Source organism: Amphiprion ocellaris, chromosome 6, assembly GCF_022539595.1.
Source record: "Amphiprion ocellaris isolate individual 3 ecotype Okinawa chromosome 6, ASM2253959v1, whole genome shotgun sequence".
Classification (NCBI taxonomy): domain Eukaryota; kingdom Metazoa; phylum Chordata; class Actinopteri; family Pomacentridae; genus Amphiprion; species Amphiprion ocellaris.
This window is the reverse complement of record NC_072771.1, coordinates 605,665-625,683: the sequence shown is the minus strand read 5'-3', so window position 1 is coordinate 625,683 and position 20,019 is coordinate 605,665. Positions and strand designations below refer to the sequence as shown.

At 45.9% G+C, this 20,019-nt stretch overlaps 1 protein-coding gene across 1 annotated transcript; it reads left to right on the top strand.

The window, feature by feature from the left end:
- Positions 1–9,800: 9,800 nt before the first annotated feature.
- Positions 9,801–19,741, top strand: LOC111584299 (nucleus accumbens-associated protein 2-like). Its single transcript, XM_023293433.3, has 8 exons — positions 9,801–9,958; positions 11,378–12,065; positions 13,187–13,389; positions 13,831–14,090; positions 14,458–14,634; positions 14,719–14,824; positions 18,453–18,550; positions 18,897–19,741. Exons 2-8 carry the CDS (start codon positions 11,613–11,615, stop codon positions 19,466–19,468), a joined length of 1,869 nt encoding a protein of 622 aa, XP_023149201.2. The 5' UTR covers positions 9,801–9,958; positions 11,378–11,612; the 3' UTR covers positions 19,469–19,741.
- Positions 19,742–20,019: the final 278 nt, after the last annotated feature.

Here is a 20,019-nt window from a genome sequence, read left to right as displayed (position 1 = left end):
GAAATTGCAACTGTCTCTAAACAGCAGAAACTGATTCTTAATATGATGAATGAAATAAAGGAACTAAAAAAACAAAACGATGAGAAGGATAAGATCGCCAGTCTGGAAGGGCGTATAACAGACCTGGAGCAGTACACCCGCATGAATGACGTTATTGTCAGCGGTCTGGAGACCAGACCCAGGTCCTACGCCAGGGCTGTTACATCAACGGCTGACGGGGAACTCACCGATCTAGACAGAGACTCAGTCGAACAACAGGTAACTACCTTCCTACACAGCAAAGGTATATCAATAGCCAACGCAGACATTGAGGCTTGTCATCCTCTCCCTCGAAAAAATCGAAGTGGTATACCAGCAATAATTATACGTTTTGCAAACAGAAAACACAAAAATGCACTTCTCAGGCAAGGTAAAAAGCTGAAGGGATCAGACGTCTATATAAATGAGCACCTTACAAAGAAAAATGCTGACATTGCCAGATGTGCGCGCTTCCTCAGGAAACAGAAGAAAATTCAGTCAACCTGGACAACCAACTGCAAAGTATTCATAAAATTAAACGGTTCACCTGAGGAGGCTAAAGTGATTATGATAAAAGACATCGAGGAGCTGAACAAATACAGATGATTCCTGAACTGGTCTGAACTAATATTACCATGACTCTGGTGAAGAACCTGACTGTTTAAACCTGACAATGTCGGAGAACAAAGGATACGAAAAGGACTGTGATGCTTGGAACCTTAAATCTCTCAAATTTACTCATCTTAAAATGCTGGACTTTGAACAAGATATTGATCCCGAATACAATTTTCTTAATAACTTAAATATCAACTGTCAATACTACTCTGATGATCAGTTTAACAAAATCACAAAATTAGATAAGGGAATGTCAATTATTCATTTCAATAGTAGGAGTCTGTATGCAAACTTTGAAAGCATCAAAAACTACTTGAAACAACTAAGCAAGCCATTCCAGGTGATTGCCATATCTGAGACCTGGCTCAGCAAGGATAAGGGTGCAGATTTTGATTTGAAGGGATATGAACTGAATTATGTAAATAGGAAAAATTAAAAAGGTGGGGGAGTGGCCTTGTATGTAGATAAAGGATTAAATTACAAAATAGTGAATAATATGACAACTGGTATTGATGATGTGATGGAAATTATTACCGCAGAAATCTACTTGGAAAAAAAGAATGTATTAGTGAGCTGTGTCTACAGAGCACCGGGCTCCAATGTCGAAGCATTTAAAAACAATATGGAAAACATGTTTGACAAGACTAATCATAAAGCTGTCTTCATCTGTGGAGACTTCAGCTTAGATCTTCTTAACCCAAATAAGCATAAACCAACTGCTGAGTTTATTGATATTCAGCATGAGCTTTTTCCGGCTTATCACCAAACCAAGCCGAATAACCTCTTACTCTGCAACCCTAATTGACAATATATTCACAAATAGTATGGATAGCAGCTTAAAAAGCGGCTGACTGATAAATGATATCAGTGACCACTTGCCGGTTTTTGCAATATATAATTGTGGCTGTAAGTACAAGGATGTAAAACGGATCATATATAGGAGAGTGCAAACAGATGAAGCTATAAACAAATTTAGAAATGCATTGCAAATACAAAACTGGGAAAAAGTGCTTAACGAGACAGATACAAACAGAGCATACGAATCATTCCTGAGCACATTTAAATGCCTATATGATGAATACTGTCCCTTAAAAGAATGCATCCAGAAAAATAAAGACACAGATAGATCTTGGATGACAAAGGGACTACAGAATGCATGTAAAAAGAAGAATTTGTTGTATAAAGAATTCATTAAACTCAGAACTGTAGAAGCAGAAAAATACAAAAGGTACAAAAACAAATTGACTAATATTCTGAGGAAATGCAAGAAAGATTATTATCAGAAAATCTTAACTGATAATAAAAATAATATCAGAGGCATGTGGAATACGTTAAATAATATTATCAGGAAGGGATCAACACATAAATTACCCTCAGTATTTCAAAGACAATGACAATACTATAAACAATCTGGATGATGTGGTAAACAGGTTTAATAGCTTCTTTGTAAATGTGGGATCGAAATTAGTGGACGAAATTGTTAGTCCACAGTCAGAGGGAGAGACAATTGCTGCGGAGCTGCAACACAACAACCCAAAATCAATCTTCTTGAATGCTGTAGACGAAAGAGAAATTATTAACATTGTTAACAAATGTAATAACAAAAGGTCTACAGACTGTAACGACATTGATATGGCTTTAATCAAGAAAGTCATTGATACAATTGTAAAACCCTTAACTTTTATCTTTAATTTATCTTTCAAAACAGGTATATTCCCAAGCCAAATGAAAACTGCCAAAGTCATCCCTATATATAAAACTGGAGAGAGAAATCAATTTACCAATTACAGACCGATATCTCTACTTCCCCAATTCTCAAAAATATTAGAAAAATTGTTTGTTAACAGATTGGATAATTTTATTGAAAAGCATGAGCTGCTGGCTGAGACTCAGTATGGTTTTAGGTCAAATAGATCTACATCCATGGCATTGATGGAAGTAGTTGAACACAATACCACTTCTCTTGACAATAAAGAAATGGCTATAGGTATATTTATTCATTTAAAAAAAGCATTTGACACTATTAACCATGATCTACTATTCAAAAAACTGGAAAGGTATGGGATCAGAGGAGTTGTGTTATACTGGCTGAGAAGCTACTTGACTAATAGGCAACAGTTGATAGGGGATTCCAAATCACATTGCTTAAATATAACTTGTGGAGTCCCACAGGGGTCTGTTCTGGGTCCGAAACTTTTTATTTTATATATAAATGACATATGTAGGGTATCACATCTCTTAAAATTTGTGTTATTTGCAGACGACACCAATATCTTCTGTAAAGGGGACAATCTGCAACAGCTCTTGGAGGTAGTCATGACAGAAATGAGCAAATTGAAAACGAATAAATTATCATTAAATTTAAATAAAACTAAATTTATGCTGTTTGGAAAAAACAACATCAATACACAGGCAAATGCAATGATAAACAACGTTCACATAGAAAGAGTGTATGAGTATAAATTTTTGGGTGTTTTTCTAGATCACAAAATCTGCTGGAAACCCCATATTGAATATGTTAGAGCAAAGGTAGCATGGAGTATTGGTGTGATGGGGATGGCAAGGCACGTGTTGAATGAGAGAGCTCTGTATATTTTGTATAATTCACTGGTGTTACCGTATTTCAATTATTGTTTGGAAGTCTGGGGAAACACATACAGGACCACCTTACAGCCCCTAACCATACTCCAGAAAAGAGCCATACGGATCATTAGCAATGTCGGTTATTTTGACCATACTAACACACTATTTTCAAAATTAAACACACTAAAATTAAAAGACCTGGTTGACTTTAGAACTGCGATGATGATGTATAGAGCAAGAAACAAACTGTTACCTGTAAACCTACAGAGGTTGTTTCAGGACAGAGTAGAGGAATATCACTTCAGAGGGATATTGAAGTTTAAGCAGTGTTATGCCAGGACCACTTTGACAAGTATGTGCATTTCGATATGTGGGGTTGTTTTGTGGAACAGTCTGGATGAGGGAATCAAACAATGTAGGAACACATACTAATTTTAAAAAATGTACAAAAAATATATCATTGAAAAGTAAATTTTTTTCTTTTTTCTTTTTTCTCCCTTCACACTTTATTTTAATTAAAGAAAAGATGAATGTCAAACAGCGCTAAAAGATCTTGTTTCTTTGCATTATTCATATTCTGTTCAGCACTTTAGTGGGACTCAGATGTGTATTTTCCTCAAGAATCCTGTTTTTTTCCTTTTTTTGGACTTTGCTATTTTGTTGAAAGGGGTGGGACTTGACAAGCCATGGCTTCTCCTACTCCTTTTCGAATAAGACAGTTATGTCAATGTTCTTTTGTTTATATTGTTTTGGTTTGTTCTGTTTTTTTTATTATTATTATTATTATTATTATTTTTGTGGTTGTTTCTTTTTGTTGTGGACCTTTGTATTGTTTTACTTATTCGAAATAAACATTTAAAAAATGTCAGAGCTGTACACCATAGCAGTAAAATATAATTAGTTTCCATGTTAGTTGTACTTTACATGTATCATCTGTCTTAACATGCATGTATTATATTCTGTGTTTTATGGTCCTTGTGTCCCCCCCACCTCTCTATCTCTACCTCTTCCCCTCTACCTCTATCCCTCTATCTCTACCTCTATCCCTCTACCTCTACCTCTCTACCTCTTTTGTCCCTCTCAACCCACCCGGCCAGCAGGCAGATGGGTTCCCCCACATTAGAGCCGGGTTCTGCTCGAGGTTTTTTTCCCTGTTAAAAGGGTGTTTTCCTGCCACTGTCTCCTTAGGGCTGCTCTGGGGGTTCAGGCATATGGGTTCTGTAAAGCGTCTCCAGACAATTTGACTGTAATTGGCGCTATATGAATAAAATTGAATTGAATTGAACTGACACATCTCTACAATGTTGTTGGACATCGGGTACGGTACCTGTGGAGTGGCAGACCGGGGTGGTGGTTCCCATTTTCAAAAAGGGGGACCGGAGAGTGAGTTCCAACTACCGGGGTATCATACTTCTCAGCCTACCCGGGAAAGTTTACACTAGGGTGCTGGAAGGGAAGCTCCGACCGATTGTACAACCTCGGATCCAGGAGGAGCAATGTGGATTCTGTCCTGGTCGTGGAACCAGTGGATCAGATCTTTACTCTTGTGGAGCTGCTGAGGGGGTCATGGGAGTTCGGCCTGTTAGTCTACATGTGCTTTGTGGATCTGGAGATGGTCTACGACTGTGTCCCCTGAGGGCCTCTGTGGGGGGCACAGAGGGAGTATGGGGTACTGAGGGATTATGGGATACTGAGGGAGTATGGGGTACTGAGGGAGTATGGGGTACTGAGGGAGTATGGGGTACTGAGGGAGTATGGGGTACCAGGCTCTCTGATAGGAGCCATTCAGTCCCTGTACAACCAAAGTGAGAGCTGTGTCTACATACTCAGCACAAAGTCAGACTCGTTTCCTGTAGGTGTTGGACTCCTCCAGGGCTGCCCCTTGCCTGCGATCCTATTTGTGGTCTTCATGGACAGGATCTCAAGGTGGAGTCAGGGTGAGGAGGGTCTCTGGTTTGGGAACCTCGGGATCACATCTTTGCTTTTTGCAGATGATGTGGTTCTGTTGGTTCCTCAGACCTTTAGCAGCACTGGAGCAGTTTGCAGCCGAGTGTGAAGTGGCGGGGATGTGGATCAGAACCTCCAAGTCCAAGGCCATGGTTCTCTGATGGAAACCGGTGGATTGCTCCCTCTGGATTTGGGGGGATTTGCTTCCCCAAGTGAAGGACTTCAAATATCTCAGGATCTTGTTCACAAGTGATGGTAAAATGGAGCTAGAGATGGACAGGAGGATTGGTGCAGTGTCAGCAGTAATGAAGGCGTTGTACTGAACCGTCGTGGTGAAGAGGGAGCTGAACCTCAAGGAGAAGCTCTAAGTTTACCATCCATCTACGTTCCAACCCTCACCTACGGTCATGAGCTCTGGGTAGTGACCCAAAGAATGAGATCGTGGATACAAGCGGCTGAAATGAGCTTCCTCCATAGGGTGGCTGGACTCAGCCTTAGAGATAGGGGGAGAAGCTCAGACATCCAGAGGGAGCTTGGAGTAGAGCTGCTGATCCTTCATCTCTAAAGGGACCAGTTGAAGTGGTTTGGACATCGATTCAGGTCCTCCAGGGAGACTTCCTTTGGAGGTTTTCTGAACACATCCTCCTGGGAGGAGACCCCAGGGCAGACCCAGAACCCTCTGGAGGGATTATATATCTCATCTGGCCTGGGAACACCTCAGGATCCCCCAGGAAGAGCTGGAAAGTGTTGCTGGTAGGAGGAACGTCTAGAATGGCCTGCTTCATCTGCTGCCTCCACGACCCGACCCCAAATAAGAGGAAGAACATGGATGGATGGATGGATGATGAATGGATGGATGGATGGATAATGGATGGATGGATGGATGGATGGATGATGGATGGATAGATATAGATTAAACCTTTTTTGATCCCACAGCGGGGAAATTTACAGTGTAACAGCAGCAGCAAATAGAACAGAATTAAAAGGAGAGCAGCACACAGTGCATAGATATAAATATTTTCTCCCTCTAGAAGAAAAAATACAATATTTACAGCAACATTCTTATGAAATTGCACAGCATCATTATGTACATTTTTATTGCACAGTTAGTGGGTGAACTGAGCTACTGGGAGCTTGATTAGAAAGTCTGACTGCAGCAGGAAGGAAGGACCTGCAGTATCTCTCCTTTAGACAGTGAAGCAGTCTGTCACTGAAGGAGCTGCCAGTGATGATACTGTGTCCTGCAGGGGATGGGAGGTGTCCTCCATGGTAGACAACAGCTTTGTCATCATCCTCCTGTCTCCCACCACCTCCACAGGATCAAGGTTCAGCCCAGGACAGCGCTAGCTTTCTTTACCAGTTTGTTTAGTCTCTTCCTGTCTGCAGCCGTGATGCTGCTGCTCCAGCAGACCACTCCATACATGATAGCTGATGCCACCACAGAATCATAGAAGGTCCTCAGAAGTGCTCCGTGCACCCCGAAGGACCTTAGTTTTCTGAGCAGGTGGAATCTGCTCTGACCTTTCTTATAAAGTGCATTGGTGTTAGTAGTACAGTCCAGTTTCTTGTTCAGGTGAACACCCAGGTACCTGTAAGAGTCCACAATCTCAATGTCCGTTCCCTGGATGTTCACTGGTGAAGGAGAAGTGTGTCTGTTCCTGCTAAAGTCCACCACCAATTCCTTGGTTTTCACCACACTGATCTGGAGGCAGTTCAGCAGGAACCAGTCCACAAAGTCCCGGTTAAGTTCTCTGTACTCCTCCTCATCTCCATCCGTGATGAGGCCAGTGATGGCGGAGTCGTCAGAGAACTTCTGAAGATGGCAGTTTGTGGTGTGATGAGAGAAGTCTGCTGTGTAGAGGGTGAAAAGAAAGGGGGCAAGGACAGACCCCTGTAGGACCCCATACTGTAGACCACAGTGTTGGACACACAGTCCCCTGTAGGACCCCGTACTGCAGACCACAGTGTGGGACACACAGTCCCCTGCCCTCACAAACTGTGGCTGGTTGGTGAGGTAATCCAGCAGCTACATTGTGAGGTGAGAGTCTGCTTCTGTCTCCTCCAGCTTGTTCCCCAGAAGCGCAGGCTTGATGGTGTTGAAGGCACTGGAGAAATCATAAAACATGATTCTCACAGTGCTCTTTGTCTTCTCCAGGTGAGAGAGACATCTGTGTAGGAGGTAGATCACTGCATCATCAACCCTGATGCTGGGCTGGTAGGAGAACTGCAGGAGGTCCAATGATGAGCTCGCAGATGACAAAGGACCAGCCTCTCCGGGGTCTTCATCAGGTGGGATGTTAGTGCCACCGGCCTGTAGTGGTTGAGGATGGATGGATGATGGATGGATGGATGGATGGATGATGGATGATGGATGATGGCTGATGATGGATGGATGGATGGATGGATGGATGGATGGATGATGGATGATGGATGATGGATGATGGATGGATGGATGATGGATGATGGATGATGATGGATGGATGGATGGATAGATGGATGGATGATGGATGATGGATGGATGGATGATGGATGATGGATGATGGATGATGGATTAATGGATGAATGGATGAATGGATGGATGGTTGGATGGATGGATGGATGGATGATGATGGATGGATGATGGATGATGGATGATGGATGGTGGATGGTGGATGATGGATGAATGGATGAATGGTTGGATGGATGGATGATGGATGGATGATGGATGAATGAATGAATGAATGGATGGATGGATGATGGATGGATGGATGGATGGATGAATGGATGGATGATGACGGACGGATGGATGGATGGATGGATGATGGATGGATGAATGAATGAATGAATGAATGAATGAATGAATGAATGAATGAATGGATGGATGGATGGATGGATGGATGGATGGATGACGGATGGATGGATGGATGGATGGATGGATGGATGGATGGATGGATGAATGGATGGATGGATGATGGATGGATGGATGAATGGACGGATGGATGACGGACGGACGGATGGATGGATGGATGGATGGATGGATGGATGGATGGATGGATGGATGGATGGATGGATGGATGGATGGATGATGGATGGTCATGGTAGTATGATTAACTTCCTGTAATGAAGTTTATCTCATCAGGACTGTAACAGACTGTACGAGTCCTTATTTAGCCTTCCTCCTCCTCACCCCTCCCTCACCCATCGCATCCACCCACCGTCTCTTTAATATTGATGGAGACTTAAATAAGACCTGTCTGTCTGACAGAGAGACAGACAGGTGGATAGAAAATGTCTGCAATACCTGTCTCTCTCTCTACAGTAACTGTCTGTCTCTCTACAGTACCTGTCTGTCTCTCTACAGTAGCTGTCTGTCTCTACAGTACCTGTCTCTCTCTCTACAGTAACTGTCTCTTCACAGTAACTGTCTGTCTCTCTACAGTATCTGTCTGTCTCTCTACAGTAACTGTCTGTCTCTACAGTACCTATCTGTCTCTCTACAGTACCTGGCTGTCTCTCTACAGTAACGTTCCTTCTCTTCACAGTACCATCTGTCTCTCTACAGTAACTGTCTGTCTCTACAGTAACTGTCTGTCTCTACAGTACCTGTCTCTCTCTACAGTAACTGTCTGTCTCTACAGTAACTGTCTGTCTCCACAGTACCTGTCTCTCTATCTACAGTAACTGTTTGTCTCTATAGTACCTGTATCTCTCTCTACAGCAACTGTCTGTCTCTAGAGTACCTGTCTGTCTCTCTATAGTACGTGTCTGTCTCGATAGTACCTGTCTGTCTCTATAGTACCTGTCTGTCTCTCTACAGTAACTGTCTCTACAGTACCTGTCTGTCTCTACAGTACCTATCTGTCTCGATAGTACCTGTCTGTCTCTATAGTACCTGTCTGTCTCTCTACAGTAACTGTCTCTACAGTACCTGTCTGTCTCTACAGTACCTATCTGTCTCGATAGTACCTGTCTGTCTCTACAGTACCTATCTGTCTCGATAGTACCTGTCTGTCTCTATAGTACCTGTCTGTCTCTCTACAGTAACTGTCTCTACAGTACCTGTCTGTCTCTACAGTACCTATCTGTCTCGATAGTACCTGTCTGTCTCTACAGTACCTATCTGTCTCGATAGTACCTGTCTGTCTCTCTACAGTAACTGTCTCTACAGTACCTGTCTGTCTCTCATGCTACAGATTGAACTGAACTGTATGTGATGATGGAAGCTGAGGCTGCAAAATGCTGCTGCTTTGTGTGTGTGTGTGTGTGTGTGCGTGCGTGCGTGCGTGTGTGTGTCAGCCTGGCACACAGTCGCAGTATGCACACTATGTACTCGGCATGCCAACTCAGCCTCGGCACTGCAATGCAGCTCTGTACATTTGGCCAAGTCATGCCACACTCACAAGCACACACACACACACACACACACACACACACACACCTACAGCAGTGCATATGTGTGTGTGTGTGTGTGCCAGTGCACACGTGTGTTTTTAGCGTGTTCCTGCATGTTTTGCTCTGTAATGATGAGCTGCATGCCTCCCGCCCCCTCTGCTCGTCCTCTGCAGGGCAGTTAGCCGCATTAGCTCCCTGGCTGTCCTCAGATGACTCCTCCTCCTCTTCCCCCTCCTCCTACTCCTCCCCCTCCACCTCCTCCTCCTCCTTGGCTGTCTGCTGTGTCTCCCCCCTCCTCACCCTCCTCCCCCCTCCGGTGACACACCAGACGATGCGTTGACTGAGCGCAGGAGAAGAAGAAAACCTCTCCCAGCTAGCCAGCCGTCCTGCTGCTGCATGGAGGAGGACGAGGAGCAGAGAGGAGGTGAGGACTGCTGCCTGTCTGTCTGCCTGTCTGTCTGCCTGCCTGCCTGTCTGTCTGTTTGTCTGTCCTCCTCTGTCTGTATTTTCAAACCGTCCGGGGTCTTTCTGTCTGTTGTGTCTCTGCCACCCGTCTGTCTGACTGTCTGTGTCTCTGAGCTGTCTGTCTGTCTGCTGCAGCTCTACTGTAAACAACAATAACACTGAGCTGAACTCACCTGGACTGAACTTTGCACTGAGCTGGACTTTAGAGAACTGGACTGGTGCTGTAGTAGACTGTAGCTGACTGTAGTTGACTGTAGCTGACTGTAGTTGACTGTAGCTGACTGTAGTAGACTGTAGTGGACTGTAGCAGACTGTAGTTGACTGTAGTAGACTAGCTGACTGTAGTAGACTGTAGCAGACTGTAGTAGATTGTAGTTGACTGTCGCAGACTGTAGCTGACTGTAGTAGACTGTAGTGGGCTGTAGCTGACTGTAGTAGGCTGTAGCTGACTGTAGCAGACTGTAGTAGACTGTAGTTGACTGTAGTGGACTGTAGTAGGCTGTAGTGGACTGCAGTAGACTGTAGTTGACTGTAATTGACTGTAGTAGACTGTAGTTGACTGTAGCTGACTGTAGTAGGCTGTAGTAGACTGTAGTAGACTGTAGTTGACTAGTTGACTGTAATAGGCTGTAGTGGACTGCAGTAGACTGTAGTTGACTGTAATTGACTGTAGCTGACTGAAATAGACTGTAGTAGGCTGTAGTGGACTGCAGCAGACTGTAGTTGACTGTAGTAGACTGTAGCTGACTGTAGTAGACTGTAGCTGAATGTTGTGGATTGTAGTAGACTGTAGCTGACTTTAGTGGACTGTAGCTGACTGAAGTAGACTGTAGTAGACTGTAGTTGGCTGTAGTGGACTGTAGCAGACTGTAGTGGACTGTAGCCGACTGTAGCTGACTGTAACTGACTGTAGCAGACTTTAGTAGACTGTAGTTGACTGTTGCAGACTGTAGCTGACTGTAGTAGACTGTAGTGGGCTGTAGCTGACTGTAGTAGACTGTAGCTGACTGTAGCAGACTGTAGTAGACTGTAGTAGGCTGTCATGAACTGTAGTAGACTGTAGTGGACTGTAGTTGACTGCAGTACACTGTAGTTGACTGTATCTGACTGTAGTGAACTGTAGCAGACTGTAGTAGGCTGTCGTGAACTGTAGTAGACTGTAGTGGACTACAGAAGAAGCAACCCCACCACCACCAGCAATAAAAGAAAACTACCAAAAAATGCAGTCATAGAGAAGCAGTTCAAAGGACGGAGAGGAGAAAAGAAAGAAAACAACCGGAATAGATGTATCAATGAAAAGACAACCAATTACAACATGTGATGCCGGCAGGTGGAAGATGTTCGCTCTGTGAATCTGTTGTTCTCCTTCTTCTTCTAGCTTTTTCTTGGTGCTGATCTGACCTCCAAGTCGATGACCTCCCACCTCCTCCTCCTCCCACCACTCATCACCTCAGGCCTGAAGCCCCGCCTCCTTTAACCTCTGACCTCATTTTTCTTGGGCGTTATGGATGTGAATCTTTTGGGCAGACCCCTCTGCAGCATCCCTGACACCTAAACGCCTCGTCTTCCTGTGTCCGTGTGATCGAGTGTGAACGTTCCGTCCGGCCTCCAGCATGTCGGACGGGCTGCTGCAGGTGGAGATCCCCGACTTTGGGAGCAGCGTTCTGGGCAGCCTGAATGAGCAGCGGCTGCTGGGTCACTACTGCGATGTGTCCATCCTGGTGCAGGGTCAAGCCTTCAAAGCTCATCGCGCCGTCCTCGCCGCCTCCTCGCTCTACTTCAGAGACCTGTTCAGCTCTGCTGCCGACTCCTCCTCTTCATCCTCGTCCTCCTCGCCGTCCTCCTCGCAGGCGGTATTCGAGCTGCCGTCCTCCGTCACGCCGACGTGTTTCCAGCAGATTCTGTCCTTCTGCTACACCGGCCGCCTCAGTATGGCTGCCAGCGAGCAGCTGGTCCTCATGTACACCGCTGGCTACCTGCAGATCCAGAACATCGTGGAGCGAGGCATGGAGCTGATGATGATGAAAGCCTCGTCCTCTTCCTCACCGCTCTGCTGTGACTCACAGGTGGGTGGAGGAGGTGCAGGTGGACCAAAGGTTCCAAACCCTGTTAGTCTGGGTAGGTCAGGTTTAGTCCAGGTAGATCAGGTTTAGTCCAAGTAGATCAGGTTTAGTACAGGTAGATCAGGTTTAGTCCAAGTAGGTCAGGTTTAGTCCAAGTAGATCAGGTTTAGTCCAAGTAGATCAGGTTTAGTCCAAGTAGATCAGGTTTAGTACAGGTATATCAAGTTTAGTCCAGGTAGCTCAGGTGTACTGCAGGTAGACCAGGTTTATTTAGACCAGGTGGATCAGGTTTATTTAATCCAGGTAGGCCAGGTTTAGTCCAGGTAGATCAGGTTTAGTCCAGTTAGACTAGGTTTAGTCCAGGTAGACCAGGTTTAGACTAGGTAGACAAGGTTTAGTCCAGGTTTAGTCCAGTTAGACCATTTTTAGTCCAGGTTTAGTCCAGATAGACCAAGTTTAGTCCAGGTAGATCAAGTTTAGTCCAGGTACACCAGGTTTAGCCCAGGTAGACCAAGTTTAGTCCAGGTAGATCAGGTTTAGTCCAGGTACACCAAGTTTAGTCCAGGTAGATCAGGTTTAGTCCAGGTAGACCAGATTTAGTCCAGGTAGACCAAGTTTAGTCTAGGTAGATCAGGTAGATCAGGTTTAGTCCAGGTAGACCAGGTTTAGTCCAGGTAGACCAAGTTTAGTCCAAGTAGATCAGCTTTAGTCCAGGTAGACCAAGTTTAGTCCAGGTAGATCAGGTAGATCAGGTTTAGTCCAGGTAGACCAGGTTTAGTCCAGGTAGACCAAGTTTAGTCCAAGTAGATCAGCTTTAGTCCAGGTAGACCAAGTTTAGTCCAGGTAGATCAGGTTTAGTCCAGGTAGACCAGGTTTGGTCATTCTTCTCACAGCAGCATCTGGTGGCCATCAGAGGAACTGTAGCTCTGTCACATATGAGGCAGACAAGTTGCAGCGGTTTTCAGTCTTTTTTTTTTGGCAGCATTAATGAATGTTTTGTGTGTGTTTTGTTGGTTTCCTGTTTTTATTAGATGATTTGTTGTGGTTTTGGGTCGTCACCTGTCAAAGCTTCAGGCAGACTGTGCATTTTCTGATCTTTGTAACTTTATTTAAATGTCTTGCAGACGACCTCAGCAGACGAGCTCGGGGGCTTCGATGCCCCGGCAGCGGCGCAGCAGCATGGCGCCCCCCAGCTGCAGGAGGTCAGTCCTGACCAGCCGTCACTCAGCCCCGAGGAGCTGCTGCTGGCCGTCAGCAGAATCAAACAGGAGAGAGCCGACACCCCTCCAGCTGAGGAGGCCGGAGGAGGAGCAGGAGAGGAGTCCCGGTGAGACAGCGTCACATCAGCCGACTGTAGCTGACTGTAGTTGACTGTAACAGACTGTAGTAGACTGTAATGGACTGTAGCTTACTGTAGTTGACTGTAGTGGACTGTAATGGACTGTAGCTGACTGTAGTGGACTGTAGCAGACTGTAGTGGACTGTAGCTGACTGTAGTTGACTGTAGTGGACTGTAGTGGACTGTAATGGACTGTAGCTGACTGTAGTGGACTGTAGTGGACTGTAGCAGACTGTAGTTGACTCTAGTTGACTGTAGTGGACTGTAGCAGACTGTAGTGGACTGTAGTAGACTGTAGTTGACTCTAGTTGACTGTAGTGGACTGTAGCAGACTGTAGTGGACTGTAGCTGACTGTAGTTGACTGTAGTGGACTGTAGTAGACCTTGTTTGAGGACCTTGTGGTGACGTGTCTCCTCCTCCGTCCTCAGGGTGGACATGGTGGGAGACGTGCCTTCGTCCCGGAGCAGCGCTCTGTGTTACCTGAGTGCAGGTGGAGGTCTGGTTCCAGGGTTGCAGTCCTACCTGCTGGCAGGCGGGGGGCGCTCCAGTCCAGGAGGATCCAGTCTGCCTACAGACTCTCCTCCCTCCCACCCCCCCACTGAGGAGGAACTGGAGGAGGACTACTACAGCAGCGCTGTCCCCCCCGGACTGTACCAACACATCTATGGACACCCCGGGAACCCCTACAGTAAGTCCATCATCATACAGTCCACCCTAACAATAGTGATTGTTCGTTACCTGGCTACACCTGGTGTCAACCGTCCAAACACCGTTACACAACTCTGTGTTTCATGTTCCTCATGATGACATTGACTCCATTCCTCTTGGTTCCTTTGTCTAATTGTCTAGTTGCCTGGTTGCTTGGTTGGTTGTCTGGCTGCCTGGTTGGTTGTTTATTTGGTTGGTTGGCTGGTTGTCTGGTTGTCCAGTTGTTTGTTTGGTTGGTTGGTTGGTTGTCTGATTGTCTGGTTGATTGCCTGGTTGCCTGGCTGGTTGGTTGTCTGTTCTGTCATAAACTGGACTCTTTCTCTACCCAATGTCTCTCATTGGTTCAGTCCAAGAGAAAATGGAGATGTTGCCTCTCCCATTGGCTAACGAGCGTCGACCCTGTGTGCTGGTTGGTCGAGACAACATGGCGCTGCCTGCCAGTCTGATCAGTCAAATTGGGTACCGCTGCCACCCATCGCTCTACACCGAGGGAGACCCAGGAGAGAAGGTGGAACTGGTGGCAGGTAGGACACCATCGCACCTGTCTACCGGTGCAGTCAGACACTATGTGTTGTCATGGTAACCGCTGATCACATCTGTGTGTTCAGGTTCAGGTGTATTCATGACGCGAGGTCAGCTGATGAATTGTCACCTGTGTGCTGGAGTCAAACACAAGGTGCTGCTCAGGAGGCTGCTGGCTACCTTCTTCGACAGGTAAGTCCACAGATAGACATTCAGCTTCATAAACATCTGGACACTGACTCAGTTTTCATCACATCAGCTCTGAACACCACAATGGATCTAAATGAGACAATCCAGATGTGCTTTAAGTTCAGACTTTCAGCTTTAATCTAAGTATTTACATCCACATCAGGGGAACGATGGAGGAACTCCAGCACATTTTAGATGTTCTCCACCTTTATAAGGGAACAAAAGTCACTGGACAGTTGGCTGGTCAGCTGATCCAGGGTCAGCTGTGTGTTATTCCCTCATTATTTCATCTGCAAGGAGCGGATTAAAGGCCTAGAGTTCATTTCAAGTTTGGAATCTGGTGAGGTCAACTCTCACTATGAAGTCCAAAGAGCATCATTATCAGTGAAGGAAGCCGTCATTAGGCTGGAACAAACCAACCCATCAGAGAACAGGAACATCAGGTGAGGACAAATCCACTGTTTGGTTCATTCTTAAAAAGAAATGGCGCACTGGTGAGCTCAGCAACACCAAAAGACCCAGAGAACCAAGTAAACCAGTGGTGGATGACAGTAGAATCGTTTCCCTGGGCAAGAAGAACCCTTCACAACATCTGGTCAGATCCAGAAGACTCTCCAGGAGGTATAAGTCAGCAAAAAAGAGACGACTTCACCAGAGTGAATCCAGATGGTTTACTCCAAGGTGGAAACTATTGGTGAGCCTTGACAACAGGAAAACCAGATGAGAGTTCACCAAAAAAAAAAACATCTGAAAGAGCCTGAACAGGCTCTTTCAGATGTAATGTGAAAATTTCTATATTTATTGTGCAATAAATTGTTGTCTGGAACAACATCCTCTGGACACGAGACAAAGATCTACATGGACCAGAATGATGGGGAGAGAAGAGTCTGGAGGAGGGAAGGAACTGCTCAAGATCCAAAGATACCAGCTCATCAGTGAAGCATGGTGGTGGTAGTATCATGACCTCATCAGTGAAGCATGGTGGTGGTAGTATCATGGCCAAATCAGTGAAGCATGGTGGTGGTAGTATCATGGCCACCTCATCAGTGAAGCATGGTGGTGGTAGTATCATAGCCACTTCATCAGTGAAGCATGGTGGTGGTAGTATCATAGCCTCCTCAGTGAAGCATGGTGGTGGTAGTATCATGGCCTCCTCAGTGAAGCATGGTGGTGGCAGTATCATGGCCACTTCATCAGTGAAGCATGGTGGTGGCAGTATCATGGCAACTGCATCAGTGAAGCATGGTGGTGGTAGTAGGATGGCCACCTCATCAGTGAAGCATGGTGGTGGTAGTATCATAGCCACCTCATCAGTGAAGCATGGTGGTGGTAGTATCATAGCCACCTCATCAGTGAAGCATGGTGGTGGTAGTATCATAGCCTCATCAGTGAAGCATGGTGGTGGTAATATCATAGCCTCATCAGTGAAGCATGGTGGTGGTAGTATCATGGCCTCCTCAGTGAAGCATGGTGGTGGCAGTATCATGGCCACCTCATCAGTGAAGCATGGTGGTTGAAGTATCATGGCAACTGCATCAGTGAAGCATGGTGGTGGTAGTATCATAGCCACCTCATCAGTGAAGCATGGTGGTGGTAGTATCATAGCCACCTCATCAGTGAAGCATGGTGGTGGTAGTATCATAGCCACATCATCAGTGAAGCATGGTGGTGGTAGTATCATAGCCACCTCATCAGTGAAGCATGGTGGTGATAGTATCATAGCCACCTCAACAGTGAAGCATGGTGGTGATAGTATCATAGCCACCTCAACAGTGAAGCATGGTGGTGATAGTATCATAGCCACCTCAACAGTGAAGCATGGTGGTGATAGTATCATAGCCTCCTCATCAGTGAAGCATGGTGGTGGTAATATCATAGCCTCATCAGTGAAGCATGGTGGTGGTAGTATCATGGCCTCCTCAGTGAAGCATGGTGGTGGCAGTATCATGGCCACCTCATCAGTGAAGCATGGTGGTTGAAGTATCATGGCAACAGCATCAGTGAAGCATGGTGGTGGTAGTAGGATGGCCATCTCATCAGTGAAGCATGGTGGTGGTAGTATCATAGCCACCTCATCAGTGAAGCATGGTGGTGGTAGTATCATAGCCACCTCATCAGTGAAGCATGGTGATGGTAGTATCATAGCCACCTCATCAGTGAAGCATGGTGGTGGTAATATCATAGCCTTCATATGCTCTTTGGACTTCATAGTGAGAGTTGACCTCACCAGATTACAAACTTGAAATGAACTCTAGGCCTTTAATCTGCTCCTTGCCGATGAAATAATGAGGGAATAACACACAGCTAACCCTGGATCAGCTGACCAGCCAACTGTCCAGTGACTTTTGTTCCCTTATAAAGGTGGAAAACATCTAAAATGTGTTGGAGCTCCTCCACCGTTCCCCTGAAAGCTGAAAGTCTGAACTTAAATACCATCTGGATTGTCTCATTTAGATCCATTGTGGTGTTCAGAGCTGATGTAAGTGTCCAGATGTTTATGGAGCTGAATGTATGTCCATATTTGTGTATATCCAAAACCAAAAACGTTTCCTCCTGATCTGAAACTGATGGACAGCATCCAGCAGCCTGAAATATCACTGAAGAATGAAGTGATTCTAAACAGAATCAGCTCACGGTAATTAGTCTGATTCATCCTCAGACCGTCATCTAGAAATGTCTTCAACACCTTCTGACCTCATGCAGCCCCAGATCATCATACCGCCACCTCTGTGCTTCACTGTCAGGATCATGCATCCACTGTGGTAGTCCTGGTCAGGTTCTCACCAAATATCTGGACTCCATCTGAGCCCAACTCACTGATCTTCATCTGACCACAGAATTTTCTCCAACATCCATCAGGCTTCTTCTCATGTCCTTCAGCAAACTTACATCTGGAAGTTTAGTTCTGACCAGGTTTAGTTCTGGTCCTCCGTCCATAGAGGTTGATGTTCTGAAGGGTCCTTCACACTGTCTGAGCTTCACACTAACTCTGGTTTCCATTGAGAACCCCTGAGCCAAGTCTGAAGCAGCTGCCATCTGTTTATACAGCTGGATGGAGTAAGTAGTTCACTGTCTGTGGAGTCATTTTAGGAGCTCTGATTAGTGGTACTATGACTCCTTCTAGACCTCCTGATTAGTGGTACTATGACTTCTTCTCGACCTCCTGATTAGTGGTACTATGACTCCTTCTGGACCTCCTGATTAGTGGGACTATGACTCCTTCTAGACCTCCTGATTAGTGGTACTATGACTCCTTCTGGACCTCCTGATTAGTGGGACTATGACTCCTTCTAGACCTCCTGATTAGTGGGACTATGACTCCTTGTATTCCTGCAGCTCTTCTACTTTGGAGTCTCCAGTTCCAGTGTCGTCTTGATAGAGTGTTTGTTTCTGATTATTGATCAGAGGAAGTACTCTGCTGTTCTGCTTAAAGTAATCTGATTACTGTGGGGGATACAGTTTAGAATCCTTTGATATTTCAGTGAACTCACTGCTGCTGTTTACTGGATTTAAGACGGATGAAGCTTGATGTTATTGTTATTATTAATAATAATAATAATAATAATCAGAGTCTGTCAGAGGAAACATAGAGCTGCTCTGTCTGCTGATTGGCTTCTTATGGTTTCCATAGAAACACTCTGGCCAATAGCTGTGGCACAGGAATCCGCTCATCCACCAATGATCCGAGCCGAAAACCTCTGGACAACCGAGTATTAAACACCGTCAAACGTAAGACACACACACACACACACACACACACACACACACACACACGCACACACACACACACACACACACAGTGTTTTTTTATGGTTGTATGATTGTGTGTTTTGTGTGTTTGTGTGTGTGTGTGTGTTTGTGTATTTCTGTGTGTATGATTGTGTGTGTTGCGTGTTTGTGTGGTTGTATGATTGTGTGTGTTGTATAATTGTGTGTTTTTCTATGGTTGTATGATTGTGTGTTGTATGATTGTGTGTTTTTCTGTGGTTGTATGATTGTGTGTATTTCTGTGTGTGTTTTGTGTGTTTGTGTATTTTTGTGTGTATGATTGTGTGTTTGTGTGTTTTCTCCTCAGTGTACTGTCAGAACTTTGCTCCTAACTTTAAGGAGAGTGAGATGAACGTGATCGCGGCCGACATGTGCACCAACGCCCGCCGGGTGCGGAAGCGTTGGCTCCCAAAGATCCAGTCGCTGCTTCCCGACAGCCTCCCGGCCTCAGGCTCCGCCCACCAGCGCAAGGCCAAGCGTGGCGGCGGAGGAGGAGCCAGCGGGGGGGAAGCGGCGCCCTTCGAGTTGGACCTGCGGCAGCTCGGCGCCTCCTACCTCGGCCTGGACGCTGCGCTGTACGCCGAGCGCCGCGACAAGGAGGCGGAGGGGGAGAAGGAGGCTCCGCCCACCCTGCTGCCTCACCTGCAGTTCGCCGGGTCGCGGGGAGGGGGGGGAGGCGGGGGGGAGGAGGGGCTGCTAGGGGGCGAGGCGGAGGGGGGAGGGATGCAACAGACTGAACAGCCTCCGGACCTCCCCCTCTCCCTGTCCTCCTCATCCTCCTCACATCCCTCCCCCCAGCCCGCAGAGCCCGCCCCTCCTCACAGGGGATTGGCCGACACAGATGAGAGGGGGGCGGAGCCTCCAGAAGACAGCCAATAAGCTTTCTATTGCATCTGCCTACCTGTATGTAAATAACACAATAGCTACCTGTCCCCACCTGTCTGTCTGTCTGTCTGTCTGTCTGTCCGTCTACCTGTCTGTCCCCTACCTCACTACCTGTCCACCTGTCTACCTCTCTGCCCCGTCTGTCTACCTGTCTGTCTGCTCGGCTCTGCTGCATGTTCCCTGCAGGCAGCATCAGGCCCTGATGATGATGATGATGAAGATTATACTCACTGAAAATGACGACAATAAAGCTTCTAAATAACCACAGCACAGCCTGGACTGTCCTTACAGCAGGTCCAGAGTACACAAAAACACATAAAGACACACAAAGATACACAAAGACGCACAAAGATGCACAAAGACGCACAAAGATACACAATGACACACAAAGAAACACAAAGACAAAAAAAGATACACAATGATACACAAAACAACACCACAAAGACAAAAAATACACAATGATACACAAAGACACACAAAGATACACAAAGACACACAATGATACACAAAACAACACCACAAAGAAACACAAAGATACACAAAGA